The 18,725-nt window shown below is 43.2% G+C and overlaps 1 protein-coding gene across 1 annotated transcript in view; it reads left to right on the top strand.

The window, feature by feature from the left end:
• SCRN1 (secernin 1) overlaps nt 1-18,725 on the top strand; it is a 53,291-nt gene that overhangs the window by 16,845 nt on the left and 17,721 nt on the right. Inside the window, exons 3-6 of the mRNA XM_040352936.1 lie at nt 1,063-1,244; nt 4,751-4,947; nt 11,823-12,014; nt 17,485-17,641. Of these exons, the coding sequence (XP_040208870.1) occupies nt 1,063-1,244; nt 4,751-4,947; nt 11,823-12,014; nt 17,485-17,641 (728 nt within the window). The remainder of the gene's footprint in view (nt 1-1,062; nt 1,245-4,750; nt 4,948-11,822; nt 12,015-17,484; nt 17,642-18,725) is intronic.

Here is an 18,725-nt window from a genome sequence, read left to right as displayed (position 1 = left end):
GAGCATGACACTCCACACCAGGGAGAAAGCCTTGCATTACTGTGTGGAGTTAAAGAGAGAACAGGAAGTGAGGATTTCTCAGAAGAAATAAGGACATTTAAAAGCAAAATCGAAGGATGAGGTAAGTGAAGGAGGACTGCACTAAGGTAAAGGAAGCTATTTAGGGAAAAAAATTGTACCTTTACAACCCCGTTAATTGTAAGCACATCACCACTGCATTCTGCCAGTGTCACACAGCTCCCTGTAATGGGGCGGCAACACTTCTGCACTGCTCCTGAATTCAGAGCAGCATTGTCCCCATGTGGATGTGTCTGACTACTGCTTTCTGGATTGATAGCACTGCCTTTGTTTACTGAAATGCCTCGTACACACGATCAGTTTTCACCACTGGAAAACTGTAAGGGGAGCTTTTGGCCAGGAATCCTGGCCGTGTGTATACTTCTTGCAGTTTTTCCAATGGGAAAACTGCCCAAAAACCGCCGGACAAAAACAAGAACTCTTTTTTCCCGACGGGGAAACCGGTGGAGTTTTGCCCAGCTGTTTTTGGCAGTTTTCCTATAGGAAAAACTGCAATGGAGCATGCACACGGCCGGGATTCCCGGCCAAAGCTCCATCTCAGTTTTCCTGTCGGAAAAACCGGACTTGTGTAGGGGACCAAGCAGGTTCTCAGCTTTCCCCTCAAAATTTCCCGTCGGAAATCCCGTACGTGTGTATGAGGCAATACACTCATTGCATTACATTTGTACTGTCCTTTGCCTCCATCCACCATCTATAAATAGCGATTATTTTTCTTCCCGGGGATTTAAACCCATCCATCTTAGGATGTCATAGATGATCAGGTCTACAAAACCAAAAAAAGAGATAAGACTCACAATGCATTAGAATTTTGCAGTAACATGTATTAACTCTGGTTTCATTCAGTGGTGTGTATATACAAGGCATTATGCACTGGGCACAGAGATTACAATTGTGGCTTTCCCTCCCTATAAAAATATAGGCCACAGACCATGTTGTTATTTGTTAACTAAATCTGTAAAGTCAATTTTATTGTTTATTTTCCAGTGCACATACCTGGAAATTGACCAGGTTGCCCAAACTCATTCTGTAATACTGAGTAAACCAGCTTGGATGTGGGGTGCTGAGATGGGAGCCAATGAACATGGAGTCTGCATTGGAAATGTGGCCATTACCACAAGACAGGCTGCTGAGGCCTCAAAGTTATTGCTGCCAATGGATCTTGTCAGGTAAGTGGCTTATGCTTTTTAGGACTGCACAGCAGATGCTGGTATGCAGCACTTTAGAATGTCATTGAAATAAATGAATGGATAAACTTTATTTTGGGACTCTCTGACTGCATGGAGGGCCCATAAAGATCCTTCAGTTTTAACATGGCGGCAGCAGCAGGACTTGCCATGTAGACAGGGAGGAGTGCATAAGCCCCCCCCCCCCCCTGAGTCCCCCATGTTGTTTTTTTCTTCTTGCAGTCACTAACACAAATGTTGCGGCTAATATTGCTGTCATAGACATTAGTGTTCAGGTTATTGCAGTCATTGGCACCAATGTTGGAGGTAATATTGCAGTCACTGACACCATTATTTGAGGTTATTATTGCAGTCATTGACAACAATGTTGGGGTTATTATTGCAGTCACTAACACCAATATTGGAGTTAATATTGCAGTCACTGACACCATTATTTGAGGTTATTACGGTCACTAACACCAATATTGGAAGTTAATATTGCAGTCACTGACAACAATAATGGAGTTAATATTGCAGCTGCTGACACTAGTGTTTGGGGTTGTCATTGCAGTCACTGACACCGATATTGGAAGTTAATATTGCAGTCACTGACACCAATGTTTTTTTTTTTTTATTGCAGTCACTGACTCCAATGTTGGGAGTTAATATTGCAGTCACGGACTCCAATGTTGGGAGTTTTATTGCGTTCATTAACTCCAATAATATGGATTATTATTGCAATCAATAACACCAATGTTGAGGTTTGATATTGTAGTCACTGATAACAATGTTGAGGGTTATTATTATTGCACAAATATTCATTTTATACCCCAGAAGACCAGGATCGGGACCACTCTGTGCAAAACGAGCTGCACAGTGGAAGTAGGTATGACATGTTTGTTATTTAAAAAAAAAAAAACGGGAACCTTTTAGTGTCCCTTAAACATATATTATAGCACTGACAGATTTTTTTTACTGTTTTTTTTTTTTTTTTGGCACACTAGACTTAAAAGGGGGACCTACTCCTGCTTTATTTTATATGCACTAGCATTTTTTCCACATTTTATTTATAGCATCAGCATTTTTACCTAGGTTTTTGATGTGTTCCAATTGTGTATTAACTATATATTGATTTGTGGTATCACATTTCCTTTTTGAGGTTATATACTGATACTTTGGCATCACACATTCCCATTTTGTTTTCACCGAGACACTCAGAGGCTGCTTTTTGGGGCGCTGTGGTCCCAGTGGATGTCTACTGGGCCATTTGTGTGTCATATATTTATGATATATGCACCATCTTGGTTTTATAGCTTCCCGGAATGCTATTTGTACAGTAGTGTATACTAAGAGTGTATGATTTTCTCAGCTGACTTTAAATGCTAGTTCACACCAGATGCAGTTCCGTTCAGTTCCGTGTGCTTATTCCCCCCCCGTGTTTTCCATGTATTCCAATGGCTCTAGTTCACACCAGTGCATTCAGTTTCCAGTGCAGAAATGGACCGGAACTGACTGTATTGGTGCAGAGAAAATGGAACTGCATCTGGTGTGAACTGACCCTAAAGCCCATTTGTAGCTTTCCAAATAATGAGCCAGGGAGGATCAAACAATAAGGAATCTATTTATAATTGTCTTCACTCAAATCACCAAGTATTCACACATTTTTCTAATTGTATGAAATTAGTTGTGTGAATCTTGAGTGAAAACATTTATAAATGGACCCCTAAGGCCCCTTTCACATGATTGGGACCGTTCAGGTCCGCCTGTCAGTTTTGTCAGCGGACCTGAACTGCCGCTCCATGCAGTCCTATGGAGCATGTCCGCTGACATCCGACCCGATCCAATCTGCCAAAATCGGACGGATGGTGATACGTCCCCATTAGTCCATGGCGGATCGGGTGAGATCTGATGATTACGGACATACTGTCCGTTTTCATCAGATCTCCCCATAGGAGACAGCGGCGCTGCACAAGCCCCTCCCCGCTCAGTGAGCAGAGAGGGAGCTGGCGGACTGCGTAGCGCAGGAGTTCGTCTGTGTGGAAGAGGGCTAAAGAAGCTCCTGTACTTTTTGTTAAGTGACAGGCCTTTGGCTCAGATGTTTGAGCGCTCAGGTGTGAACAGGCACCAATGGAAACAATGGATTTTTTTTGCTTAAAGCTACAAACCACTCAGATGCAAATGCAGCGAATAAATGTATGGTCATTTGTTTCACTGTAATTTAGTGTATTTTTGTAATGTTTCTCTAGCATCTTGCTTGCTTGCAGGGCTGTAATGGTGATACCACTATATAGAGCAGGGATCTTCAAACTACGGCCCTCCAGCTGTTGCGGAATTACACATCCCATGAGGCATTGCAAGACTCTGACATTCACTGACATGACTAGGCATGATGGGAATTGTAGTTCCTGAACAACTGGAGGGCCATAGTTTGAGGACCCCTGATATAGAGACAGTTGCTCTCTCATAGAGCAAGGAGGACATTGGCTGCTCTCTCTTGCTGGCCAAGGGACTTTAGTACATCTAAAGCCATTTTTTGTTTTGGATTAAATAGATAAAGAGTTATACCCCTTGTAGAGTTTTGTTGCTGCGTCCCTTTTAGGAAGATTAATTCTCCTTTTATTTATTCTGGTGACCACATTTACTGAGGACCCATTCACACACTCGCACTAAAATGCAATGGGGGTAATTTACGAAAGGCAAATCCACTTTGCACTACAAGTGCACTTGCAGTGCATTTGGAAGTGCAGTCGCTGTAGATCCAAAGGGGACATGCAAGGAAAATAAAAAACTAAATTTTAGCTTGCACATGATTGGATGATAAAATCAGCAGAGCTTCTCCTCATTTCAGATCTACCCTGCAGACTTACAGCGACTGCACATTCAAGTGCACTGGCAGTGCACTTGTAGTGCAAAGTGCATTTGCCTTTCGTAAATAACCCCCAATGTGTTGCTACAGTGCAGAGCAATGCACCTGCTCTAAGTTGGGTGCACTGTGGTACCATTCATTGTAAATAGCACCCCAACACACTGTGCAGTAAAGTTCCCATTGTGGTAGCCCAATCATAACCAACCTAACGAGGATTTTCCCATCCCTTTATGGAAAAAGACAACTTAAAGTACACTTACCCACCTCTATGCTACCTCGCTTTCTCCTTTTGTTCTTTTTATGGTGCTGCCTGTGCCCTCACTCACCGCCTTATGAAAATTTGTTATGGGATCAGCTCGCAGTATAGTTCTTGTGTGCATGACTTGCGGTAGTGCTCTGGATTGAGACAAGTACTGTATACACTATAGAGGGATATGCTTTGTTCATATTTCATGTCTGAGGTTTACAACCACCTTAAGAAAATAAACACAGTGTTAGTGTCCAATGGGACACAGATGGCAAAAAAAACAAAAAAAACAGAGGTTCTATCCATTCTCTACTCTATTGAAAAGTTTGGATTTTAGAGATACTTTAATTTTAGCTAATTTCTTATAGTGCCACTTATTGATTTTTTTTTTTCCAGACTTGGCCTTGAACGTGGAACAAATGCCAAAGAGGCTCTTCATATAATAGTGTCTTTACTAGAGGAGCACGGTCAAGGGGGAAGCTACTTCCAGGCCGGGGATCAAGGGTTCCAAAGTGCCTTTCTCATTGTAGATAGGTCAGAGGCCTGGTTACTGGAGACCGTGGGGAAATTTTGGGCTGCTGAAAAAATTACAGGTTAGTGAGCCTTCATCTACTAAAATGTTAATGTCTTTTGTTCATGCATTAGACCAGGGGTCTCAAACTCAAATTACCTGAGGGCCACAAGACAAGTTTTCATATGCCATGGGGGGCCGCATGCAAACTTTCAAACTTCAAAAACAACAGCACTGGTGTCAGCGAGCGCATTATTACCACCAGCACTGGTGTCAGCGAGCGCATTATTACCACCAGCACTGGTGTAAGTCAGGGTTTGACAAATTTGCTTGGAATCTAGGAGCCAGCTAAAAAAGTTAGGAGCCAGAAAACGCACCCCGTCCCGACGAGCTTGCGCGCAGAAGCGAACACATACGTGAGCAGCGCCCGCATATGTAAACGGTGTTCAAACCACACATGTGAGGTATCGCCGCGATTGGTAGAGTGAGAGCAATAATTCTAGCTCCTCTGTAACTTAAAACATGCAACCTGTAGATTTTTTTAAACGTCGCCTATGAAGATTTTAAAGGGTAAAAAAGTTTGTCGGCATTCCACAAGCGGACACAATTTTGAAGCGTGACATGTTGGGTATGAATTTACTCGGCGTAACATTATCTTTCATAATATTAAAAAAAATGGGGATAACTTAACTGTTGTCTTATTTTTTAATTAAAAAAAGTGTAATTTTTTCCCAAAAATGTGCGCTTGTAAGACCGCTGCGCAAATACGGCGTAACAGAAAGTATTGCAACGATCGCTATTTTATTCTCTAGGGTGTAAGGATAAAAAATATATATAATGTTTGGGGGTTCTAATTAGAGGGAAGAATATGGCAGTGAAAATAGTGTAAAATGACATTAGAATTGCTGCTTAACTTGTAATACCAACGACCACCACCAGATGGTGCCAGCTCACATCTGGTGGTAATAACTTGTAATACCAACGGCTCACCACCAGATGGCGCCACCCTGCCTGCGGGCCATTTATAACTGGTCCGCGGGCCGCAAATGGCCCGCGGGCCGGTACTTTGAGACCACTGCATTAGACATTTAATTTCATTTCTGGTTTAAACCCTGTTAAATAAAGACTACTATGGCTCTAAAAATTCCTTTTTTTTTATTATTTATTTTTCCAAATAAGAGGCAAATTTCACGACAGTGTAGTGTTTATGGAAATTATACTTTGTTATGCATAACCCTGAGAGTGTAGTCTTCCAGCTTCTGCTTTTTCATCTTTTTAGCATTCTAAATGGCTAATAGCTGTCACAGATCACCTAGGCACAGCAAAGTGACATGTGTGTTCACCTGCTTGCACGTGTTTCTAAACCTCACGACCAAACCTGGACATTTAGGCCCAGATTCTCAAAGGGCTTACGACGGCGCAGCGCAATGTATGCCGTCGTAAGTCCTAATCTGGGCCATCGTATCTATGCGACTGATTCTTAGAATCAGTTACGCATAGATATCCATTAGATCCGACAGGCTTAAGGCTCTTACGCTGTCGGATCTTAAATTCATTATTTTTTTCGCCGCTAGGTGTCGCCGTTTTCCCCGTCGAGTATGCAAATTAGCAAAATACGCGAATTCCCGAACGTACGTGCGGTCGACGCAGTGAAGTTACGACGTTTACGTTGGATTTGCGACGCGTTAGTTGCCCCTGCTATATGAGGGGCAACCAATGTTAAGTATGGCCGTCGTTCCCGCGTCGAAATTTAAAAATGTACGTTGTTTGCGTAAGTCGTCCGTGAATGGGGCTGGACGCCATTTACGTTCACGTCGAAACCAATGACGTCCTTGCGACATCATTTGGAGCAATGCACCCTGGGATATTTTCAGGACGGCGCATGCGCAGTACGTTCGGCGCGGGAACGTGCCTAATTTAAATGCTCCACGCCCCCTACCCGGCTCATTTGAATTAGGCGGGCTTGCGCCGGGAGATTTACGCTACCCTGCCGCAACTTTACAGGCAAGTTCTTTGTGAATAAAGCACTTGCCTGTAAAACTTGCGGCGGCGTAACGTAAACCAGATACGTTACGCCCGCACAGTTTTACGCCCAGATATGAGAATCTGGGCCATAATTGCAGAATGGAACCAGTCACACCAATCGCATTATGATAATGCATGGTAATGTGCGTTACCTGTGTTGGTGTTCTGTGATGCCATTCATTGTGACTAGAACCTCATCGCACCTCCAAAATGCACATGCGCTGCAGTGCAGCACAACGCACGCTGTCCTGTAGGTTGTGCTGCAAAAAAATAATTAAATAAACCAAACTGCCCTTATTTTTTCATGTGCTGAGGTGAGTTGTAGCCCAGTAATATCAAAAGGCCTGCAGCTCACTGTGTTCTGGTGTAAATGAGTGTTATATATATATATATATATATATATAATTTTACAATATTCCTTTAAAGAATACAATGTAAATATATAAAACGCCTTTTATGTATCCCTTGCAAAGTCAATTAAAGTGTCACTAAACCCACATAATAACAAAACTATTAATAAATGTTGTATTAAATGCTGTTCATACTCAGTCACTATAAGATTTATTTTCTGGAAAAATCCTGGTTTATTCTGCTGCTCTCTATCGCCACCTTTTGTTCATGTCCCCAATTCAGCCATGGATTTTGCAGATTAGTGTTGGCAGCTCTGCACATGCTCAGTTTTCAGTGAGTTTTTATGCTGAGCATTTCCTCCCTGTTACATCTGAGCAGCCCATGTGACTATAAAGCAGGGTTTGACAAATTTGCTTGGAATCTAGGAGCCAGCTAAAAAAGTTAGGTGCCAGAAAACGCACCCCGTCCCGCCAAGCTTGTGCGCAGAAGCGAACACATACGTGAGTAGCGCCCCCCCCATATGTAAACGGTATTCAAACCACATATGTAAGGTATCACCGCGATCGTTAGAGCGAGAGCAATAATTCTAGCCCTAGACCTCCTCTGTAACTCAAAACATGCAACCTGTAGAATTTTTTAAATGTTGCCTATGGAGATTTTAAAAAGTAAAGGTTTGTCGCTAATTCCACGACCGGACGCAATTTTGAAGCGTGACATGTTGGGTATCAATTTACTCAGAGTAACGTTATCTTTCACAATATAAAACAAATTGGGCTAACTTTACTGTTCTTATTTTTTAATAAAAAAAAGTGTATTTTTTCCCCAAAAAAGTGCGCTTGTAAGACCGCTGCGCAAATACGTTGTGACAAAGTATTGCAATGACCGCCATTTTATTCTGTAGGGTGTTAGAATAAAAAATATATATAATGTTTGGGGGTTCTAATTAGAGGGAAGGAGATGGCAGTGAAAACCGTGGAAAAACACATTAGAACTGCTAGAACGGATTTTACTTGTAATGCCAAACAACCACCACAAGATGGCGCCAGATCACAGAAAGCTGCAAAGCTGCGGCCTCAATTACCGGCTGGCGCACGGAGACACAGGATCCTGTGTCTCTGTGCGCCCCCACCTCCCAGGACGCGGCTTTGCGGCCTAAGCTTCCTTCTGTGAAGGCCGCAAAAAAAATATTTTCTTTTTATTTAATTTTCGATTTGAATACCCCGCCGAGGGTCTAACACCCGGCAGGGGGTATATTCATTTATTCATTCATTGTGTTTGATGTTGCACTTTGTTCACTGAGGTTTGTTGTCACATTTACAAGCAGCATCAGCCTAGCACTTCATCAACACCCGGCCGAGGGTCTAACACACATATACACATTTATTTTTAAATTTAAATTTTTTGTGTCTCATATTTTTTTCCAACGCTCCACGCCTCATTGTATCACACAATTTCCATAGCTGGGGACAACACCACATTTATTCCTCTGTCTTTCATCAGAACAGTGCCATACCTACCCCCCCCCCCCCTTTTCTCTCATTCTTTTTACTCCACCTAGTGGTAGTAAATTAGTAGGGGCAGCAGTTCCCTTCACCAGCAATCCCGACTCACTGTTTTGTGTTTGCTCTCCGCTGCGCGGATCCAACCCACACCTTTTTTTTATACAGTGGTAAATAACAGCCCACTCCTTCCCTCCTCCTAATGCCTACTAACCAGCTAAACACAATAAAGGTGGGATATTACATGTAGGTTAATGGAGGCTTTACCTCCCTCTTATTCTAAGACTCAGGCTGGAGGGGCGTCACACAGTCTGTGACTCGCAGATATCCGCCCAGATCATGTTATTGCCAAAAAATAAAGATTTGATTTCAAATATATATTTGTATGACAATTTATAACTGTTTATTGATATTCATTATTTATTTTTACTCTGTATTCCAATGGCTTTTTCTTTATTTTGAACATGTGACCAGCAGTAGAGGACTAGAAGTTTCTCCTGCTTATGTTTCCCTGCAGACAGGCTGGGAAAGAGCTGGGTCATGTGACCGCTGTATATCGATTTAGGAAAAACGTACTTAGATGATTTTTTTTTTTAATAAAATAATTACTGCCATCATTCACATACAGAAATAGAAGGGACAATGTAAATTTAAACAGTGTGTTCACTTGAAGTACTTGCAGTTCACTTGACGTATCACTTGAAGTGAGTTATGCAAAGCATCTGATGTGATTCTGTTTTGAGTGAGCTGTAACATATCAGCCAAAAACTGAAATTTGTCTTGCAGTGATAGGTGCACATTAAGGGTTAAATTGAACCTCCTACTTTCATAGATACAGTGGAAGAATGAGTGTAGCCACCATAAGACACGAAGTGCGTTATTCGCAGAATTAAGTACTAATAATCTTTTATACTAATACACGTTTTGCATTTTTTTTTCAGCCTGTAAATGCACCTCAATGTTAGCCTATGACACACATAGCCGTTTACAGGTGAATTAGAAGACGAGCATTTACAGGCTGAAAAAATACCCCATCACCTGTGTGTTCAGGAGAGGAGTTTTTGAGCAGAGAAAACGATTGACAAGAGTAAATGCATCTAAATTGCTTAAGCACAACACGCTTAATGCTTGAGTGTTTATTTATTCCAGTGGCTAGAATAAATGAATATTCTGGTCATTGGAATCCGTTAATGCTTTAATGCCTAAATGCGTCCAAATGCACATGCAGGAGTAAAAGATGTTTAGAAAATCAAACGCCCTGTGTACATAAGGCCTTAAGGGAAAAAAGCCATAAAAAATGTAATTTAAAACTAATGCAGCCACCACATCTGAAGACTGATAAGCGGCAATATACTCTGCTCAAAAAAATTAAAGGAACACTTTTGAATCAGAACTCCTGGAAAATTGATCTGGTCAGTTAAGTAGCAGAGGGGGAGGGGTGTATACAGAGGGGGTTGCTTTGCTGTTAATTGAAATTAACAACAGGTGCACTAGATGGGAAACAATGAGACGACCTCCAAAGCAGGAATGGTTTTTCAGGTGTCTGACATTTTTTTCCCTATTCATCTTTTCTGACTGTTTTTCACTAGTTTTGCACTTGGCTAGGGTCAGTGTCACTACTGGTAGCACGAGGCGATACTTGGACCCTATAAAGATTGCACAGGCAGTCCAACTCCTCCAGGATGGCACATCAATACGTGTCATTGCCAGAAGGTTTGTCGTGTCTCCCAGCACAGTCTCAAGAGCATGGAGGAGATTCCAGGAGACAGGCAGTTACTCTAGGAGAGCTGGACAGAGCCGTAGAAGGTCCTTAACCCATCAGCAGGACTGGTCTCTGCTCCTTTGTGCAAGGAGGAACAGGTTCACTGTGGAGCTCGATTGGCATTTTCCATTGAACTCCTGAATTGGCAGGTCCGCCACTGGTGCCCCATGCTTTTCACAGATGAGAGCAGGTTCACCCTGAGCATATGTGACAGACGTGAAAGGGTCTGGAGAAGCCGCAGAGAACGTTATGCTGCCTGTAACATCGTTCAGCATGACCGGTTTGGTGGTGGGTCAGTAATGGTCTGGGGAGGCATATCCATGGAGGGACGCACAGACCTCTACAGGCTACACAATGGCACCCTGACTGCCATTAGGTATCGGGATGAAATCCTTGGACCCATTGTCAGACCCTACGCTGGTGCAGTGGTCCTGGGTTCCTCTTGGTGTACGACAATGCCCGGCCTAATGTGGCGAGAGCATGCAGCCAGTTCCTGGAGGATGAAGAAATTGATACCATTGAATGGTCCCCAGGCTCACCTTACCCAAATCCAAAAGAACACCTCTGGGACATTATGTTTCGGTCCATCCGGTGCCACCAGGTTGCACCTCAGTCTATTCAGGAGCTCAGTGATGCTCTGGTCCAGATCTGGGAGGAAATACCCCAGGACACCATCCGTCGTCTCATTAGGAGCATGTCCTGATTTTGTTAGGCATGCATACAAGCACTTGAGTTGTTGCAATAAAATTTCATCAAAATGGACTAGCTTGCTGCATAATTTTTTCACTTAGATTTTTGGGGTGTCTTTGAATTCAGCACTCTGTAGGTGGATAATTTTCATTTCCATCAAATGATGTGCCATCCTTTCATTCCTAACACATTACCCAGTCCATATCAGTATAGATATCCAGCATGAGATTTTTGCCTGTTGAGATCTGATATAAGTGTTTCTTAAATTTTTTGAGCAGTGTATTATATTATTGTGTTTGGATTTAGCTGCACTTGAATAGTTGAGGTTAAAAAGTTAATGTTAAATGTTGGGTCAGATTGGGTTGGAGATCTGGGATTTAGGGTCCGTATCTAAGTCTTTTTAGCATTGAAAGCTGCAACACTGAGACAACCTCAGAAATATTTTGATGTAAAACAGTATGGGGCATATTTATTAAGCAGTGACTGACCATCACTGTCATTCAGTCCAGGTGTACGCGTTTGAAATGAGTGATCCACCACCAGTGAATGTCACATTCACTGCTTCGTAAATATGCCCCGGATTATGCAACTTTTTATTCACCTTTTTGAATTTCTTCTTGTCATATATAGATGGTGTGAGATGTATCTGCAACCATTTATCACTAAAGACGCAGCTAGATCTGGAACACCCAGAGCTTCGGGATTATGCTCAAAGCCAGGGATGGTGGACTGAGGATAAAGAATTTAACTTCTCTGAAGCCTTTTCAGAAGGTGACATTGGAGACCATTGTTCAGGGAAGGAGACCTTAGAGAACAAGGATGGTAAGCATTTTCTTTTCTGGAATTGATTCTAATCTTCATACATATTCTATTAGTTCATAAGGACTTACACACACTTTGAATATCAATGGTAATATGCAAAGTGAACTTGCACGTAGAAGCTAATTCAATTTTAGCTTAATGATCACATCACCAAAATGTGAAGTCTGATTGGTTGTTCTGTATTACTGCACCTTGCACATTGGGGTTCACAATACTCCAACAGTCCACATGGGATGCAAAAGAATTAAAACGAACAAACGTAGTTACGGTACATTTATTTGGGTATAGTGCGCTCCCGCGTATATCGCGCACCCCTAAAGTTGCCCGAAATTCCTGTGGAAAAAAGATTTTTTGTACTTCCAGTTTTGGTGTCTTGCGCGGCGTCCATCGGCAGCCTCGTCGGGTCCAGCATCCGTCTGCGGCTTCGGGTGTCCTCTTCGTCGGGTCCGGCGTCCGTCTGCGGCTTCGGGTGTCCTCTTCGTCGGGTCCGGCGTCCTTCTGCGGCTTCGGGTGTCCTCTTCGTCGGGTCCGGCGTCCGTCTGCGGCTTTGGGTGTCCTCTTCGTCGGGTCCGGCGTCCTTCTGTGGCGTCCTCGCGTCTTCCCCGCTCGTTTCCCGCGCCGAGTTTGAATACTGCGCCGACATATACAGAGCGCAGTACACTCGTGTATGGTCGGGCAGGCTCGGCTACTCTCGCGCTGACGTCCTGTACGTCCAGGACGTCAGCGCGAGAGGAGCCGAGACTGGCCGACTATACACGAGTGTACTGCGCTCGGTATATGTCGGCGCAGTATTCAAACTCGGCACGGGAAAGCAGGTATCGGCGTATATCGCGCACCCACGATTTTGCCCTGATTTTCAGGGCAAAAAAGTGCGCGGTATACGCCGATAAATACGGTAGTTACCCAGTTAGTCAGGCAAACATGAAGCCTTATCTCCATACAGACCTGAATCATTTGTCCTTGGCCACTAGATGGTGCTGTGCACATAGAACATATACAATGTGCAGCAATAATAAGATAAAGAAATTATGTCCTGCTGGAAATAGAATTCTCATATTTATTTTATTTTTACAGGTATTTTTATAGCACTGACAATTTGCGCATCACTTTACATACTTTTACACTCGCATACATTCCTGCCTTCAAAGATATTACTATCAAAGGTCTTTATCTTATATGCACACTAGAGCCAGTTTAGACAGGAGCCAAATAACCTACCAGCATGTTCTGGGAGTGTGGGAGGAAAGCTATGCAAGCACAAGGAGAATTTTAAATGGAAAACATAGTGCTGCAAGGCAGAAGTGCTAACCACTAAGCCATTGTAAAGCCCAACACTGGTTTTCTTTTAACTCCCCAAATTGCCGCATCTGATTTGTCAAAGTAACACATTTTTCTCTTGAGGCAGATCACAGTTGATTAAAAAAATGCATTATATTTGCACATATGCAGGGTTATGCAAATGTACGTTGCATTGTTGGTTAAATATGGCGTTCTTTAAAGGGGTTGTGATGTGATAAATACAAAATTTAAAACGTTGAATTTTATCTGACACTAAGTTTGAACATAACTGGAGGGTAACATAGAAAATATAGAGGTTTGGATGTAAACAAAGGTCGTTTTTTTTTTTACTAGCCTTTAGGGCCGAAACAACTAATCGATTATGAAAATAATCTATTACAATTTTCATAATCGATTAATCGGCCAGTAACATAATGGGGTTAAAAAAAAAAAAAATTAGCCCTTTATAGTACAAAAAAAGCAAATTGCTACTGTAAATATTACTTTCACTGTCCCACAGTAAAGAAAAAATTAACCCCTTACAGTAGCGATTATTTGCTCTTTTTGTACTTATTTTATTTTTTTTAACACCATTATGTTACTAAACATCTCAGGCCTGGGTCACATCTCGGTGTTTTTTGGTGCTTTTTGCAGAAACACACTACAGTTCATTTACATGTTTTCCTATGGGACACGTTCACATCCATGATTTTTTTTCAGCTGCTATGTATTTGGAAAGGGCAAGGACTTTTTTACGCAAAACGGTGTTATTTTTTTTTTTTTTTGTTCAATATACTTTAATGGAGAAGCTGCAGAAAAGCATGTAATGTGTTTTTGCGGCAATTTTTTTTTTTTTTTTTTTTAATGCTATTATCCGATTAATCGATACAATAATCGGCCAACTAATCGATTATTAAAATAATCGTAAGTTGCAGCCCTACTAGACTTTAGGCTGGGTTCACACTGCCGCGACCTGCGGTGTGACTTTGCCAGGCGACTTCCTGGCAACTACTTGTATAGAATAGAATACGCTTTGAAGTAGTACAGGAACCTTTTCTAAAGTCGGAGCCAATTCAGTAGTGCTGATTAAGAAAGCTCTCATTGACTAACATGAGATTTCACATGTCACGTGACTTGGGGTCTCACAAGTCGGATCCCAAGTTGCAACAGTGTGAACTGAGCCTGAAAAGGGAGAAGTTCTGTAATAAAAAAAACCTACATACTCACTTAGATGGATGCACCATCAATCTGATCCTGCATCTGTCCCCTGCCAACTGTAGACTGAGAACTGAGCGATCAAAGACCGATGATTGCTCAGCTTTAGGTTTTCTTGAATGTCAGTCACCAGCTCTCTGCTCTGCCCCTCCAGCACTCACTGCAGCGCTGGGCTGTGGCGGGGGGCAGGAGCAGCTGGGTCAGTCTCCCTGCTGCTTGATGAGAGGCTGACCCAGCTGCCAGTTAGGGATCTGGGTGCATCCCAACATTAAAGTCGGGATCTCTGCAGAGCCTGGACTGGCTGAGAGACAAACGTGATTTACAGGAGTGCAGAACTAACTGCACTCCTGTGACCTACAGGAGAAGTAGGGCCAAATAACTTTTGTCCTCCTTCTTAAAATACAACAAAACAGTGCAATTTGCTGAAGTGATTGGTATAGTGTGATCCCACTTGGCCTATATACTGAGATACTCTTCACTCCATAGCCCGCTGTGTCTCTCACTAGCATCTTTTCTTTCTCTCGTTTTACTTAATGAGCTGAGGTTCGGGCTGAATCTGCAGAAAACGGTCACATTATTGCAGGCCGCTTGCCCAACCCGCTGTGGCCAGGGAATTCTGTGCTCCACAGCCTCATATAATAAAGGGGCGGGAATGCTGAGCGATATCATTGTCCAAAAATGGCCATATTAGGCGAGGATGTCACTAGCATCCCTGCCCCCCTTGTTACGTTGCAAAGTGGGGAATTCTGCAAGTGTAGCAGGATGTGTGCCGCATGAGGGGTCTCTACAGTCACATGCATCTAAAACGTGCCTTACTGGACATGTGCTAAAATGTGTTTAGGTGAGAAACCTTCAAGATCCAAGGCCATCAAGGTCTTTTAAACCACATCTAGTGGGTGAATGTTATAAAATGTGTGCAGTTTTTATTTCTGTCCATGACTCCATTAAGGTGGTTTTCTTTCACCTGTCATCCCTAGGACACAGTGGCGGCTGGTGCTCAAAATTTTTGTGGAGGCGCAAACAAAAAAATTTGGGGAAAAAAAACATCAAACGCTGCCACTGTGCCCATCAAACACTGCCACTGTGCCCATCAAACGCTGCCACTGTGCCCTAAATGTTGCCACTGTGCCCCAAATGTTGCCACTGTGCCCCAAGTGCTGCCACTGTGCGCCCCACATCATCTGCCTGGCACTCATAGGCGTGCGCACAGGGTGTGCCAGGTGTGCCCAGGCACACCCTATTCACCCTGTGCAGAACAGATTCCCCCTACTGATCTGGCTCCCCCTACTGCACCGCCGGCTTTCCCCCCTTTCCCACTGGTTGTTGCTGTGGATGTTTTAGGATGAGTGGGGAAAGGGACCAGTAAATATGTCATTTACCGGCCCCTTCCCTTTCTGAATGAACATTGTGAGTGATCGGTAGATTGTGTTTGAGCTTTGGGGGGCACACCCTAATGCCAAAGGCTGCGCACGCCTATGCCGGCACTTACCTTGTTTTGGGTGGGCAGCGGGTGATGGCAGCAGGTGGTGAGTGGTGTCTTCCATCTTCCCTGATTGCTTCTCCCGCCCACTCCTCCTCTCGTTCCTGTGCTGTGATTGGACGCCTATCAGGTGACAGGTAACAAAGACCCAGTGCACCTGATTGGCTAAGAGGCGGTTCAATGTTAGGAAAGCGAATTTCTTCACTTTCCTAACATACAGCTGAGTGAGAAGCAAACGTCAAACGCTGCCACTGTGGCCTAAATGTTGCCACTGTGCCCCAAATGTTGCCACTGTGCCCCAAATGTTGCCACTGTGCCCCAAGTGCTGCCACTGTGCGCCCCCCATCATCTGCCCAGCACTCATAGGCATGCGCACAGGGTGTGCCAGGTGTGCCCAGGCACACCCTATTCACCCTGTGCAGAACAGATTCCTGACATACAGCTGAGTGAGAAGCAAACGTCTATGGCTCTAATCAGATGCATCCAAAAAACACCCCCATCGCAGGTGCCCGGTGACCGAAAAGGGGCCAGGCACCTGAATAGGGGGTGGGTGTCGGCAGTGACCATAGATGAATAGATTCATGCAATGCATGAATCTATTTATGGTAATTAGAGAGTGACAGGAGAGGGCGGCGGCGTTCCTGCGCCCTTTATGGATGCACTGCCGCTGCTATGACATCAGGATAAGAAATTAAGAAATGGGGTCACCAGGACAGGGAAGCACAGAAAACAAAAAAAATCTCAAAAGTTCTAACCTTTCCCTAATGTACTGATAAGTTTTATACATTTTTTTTTCGGTCACCGGTTGAGAAATTTCCCAAAACTTTCCATACCCCTGTCCTCTTGCCAGGACAGAAAGTGAGAGGACATTTCCTTTGTGGGGCACAGTAAAAGCCTAAGAGCAGAAAAGGCTGTCCGCTGCTCCCAAGCCATGTATGCTGGCAAAGCCAATCATGGCCTCATCTTCACTCCAAACTATGCAAAAATCCATAAGAAAGAACCTAGGGGGTACACTGTAAAGGCCAGCGTGAATAAAATTCAATTTTTCCCAGCTGAGGCTTCATGTGGCTTGACTCACGCCAATAGATATGGAGAGCTATGTGAATGGTGCCACAAGTTTTAAATAAAACATACATTCCTGTCAATAATATTAAAGTGGATGTTAACCCAAAAAAAAAGGACTTTGGTTTTTATCTGGAAGTCTGTTTTATTTCCCTGAACATTAAAAAGAGGATTGCTCAGAGCTGGATTAAGTCTGTGTGGCAAGACTGGGCACAGATGATAGGAAATCTTATTCTCTACATTGTAACATCCAAAAAAAATTTTTTGGGGTTAACATCCACTAACTTTCAATCTTCAAAGATAATTATATTTTATGTAGACACAGGATTTAGGTGCGTGATGGACAAGATCTATCATCAATGTCACATTGCTGTGGAGGATCCTATTAGATCATATAAACGACCAAGTTTTTCTATGTCTATCTTTTTCCTCTAGAATTGACAGTGGAATCGGTGATAAACGTCCTTCGTATTAAAAGTAGTGTAAATTGTGTGGACACCTTCCTGACTACAGCTAGTTCTGTGTCTGTTCTACCTCAGGATGAGAAACGGCCTTGTATTCACTTCCTTACTGGCACACCGGATCCCTCAAGGTATATTTTATTTATTTATTACAGGTACTTATATACCACCAACAATTTAAACAGCACTTTACATTTACTGTATATTGTACATTCACATCAGTCCTTGCCCTCAAGGAGCTTACAATCTAAGGTCCCTAACTCACATTCATACATACACATACAAGGGCCAATTTGGACAGGAGCCAATTAACCTACCAGCCTGTCTTTGGAGTGTGGGAGAAAACCGGAGTACCCAGAGAAAACCCACGCAGCTAAAGGGGGACCGTGAAAACTACAGGCAGGTAGTGCCCATGGTTAGGATGAAAACCGTAGTACCCAGAAAAAAAAACACACAAGTAAAGGGGAACCATGCAAACTGCAGGCAGGTAGAGCCATGGTTGGGATGAAAACCGGCAACCCAAAGTTCACTCGCCCTTCTGTATCAGGACAACAAAAACAAGATTGGATTGTGGAATCCTGCCCCTCTTCTGTTGTCCATAACATACAGGTGGCGTGGTTCGGTAGTCTTCAGAAAACAATGTAATTGATACCTTTCTCTAATCTCCATCTGTGCTGTTATCGGCTCACAAGATTTCCATCAAGATCAACAGATATACCAAAACCCTTCCAATGGTCTATTTTCCAAACCAAAAGGTATTACATAAGATATGTTTATCATCAGGGTCCTCAGACACGGGCATGCTGTGCTCTGTTCTGCAGGGGACCCATGAGCAGATTCCATGCTGAATTAGAGCTGAATGGGATGGATATCAGTTTTGTGACATCTATGCCCATTCACTTTTTTTTTCACTCCTCAACAGTGGATTGTGGTGGCCCTGTTTTGTATCTATGGGCTGCTGGATGTAAACAAATTGTGTCTGTTTACATCAGGAATGGATACCTGTGATCACATTTAGGTCCAAAAAAAACAGATAAGGATGCAGTTGAATAGACATGTTGGTAGGACGGATGTAAAAGGACAAAGTCCTTCATATCCGCCTTCCTATATACCTCCATGGAGAAGATCACAACCACATATCTGATCACATCTATCTGAAAGATTTGTAGGTAGACCTAAACAGAGAGCCTGTGTGAAGGCGCCATTGAGGTTCAC

Source organism: Rana temporaria, chromosome 5 (genome assembly GCF_905171775.1).
Source record: "Rana temporaria chromosome 5, aRanTem1.1, whole genome shotgun sequence".
In the NCBI taxonomy this organism is placed as follows: domain Eukaryota; kingdom Metazoa; phylum Chordata; class Amphibia; order Anura; family Ranidae; genus Rana; species Rana temporaria.
The sequence above is the reverse complement of the archived record's forward strand: the minus strand, read 5'-3'. Positions and strand labels throughout refer to the sequence as shown.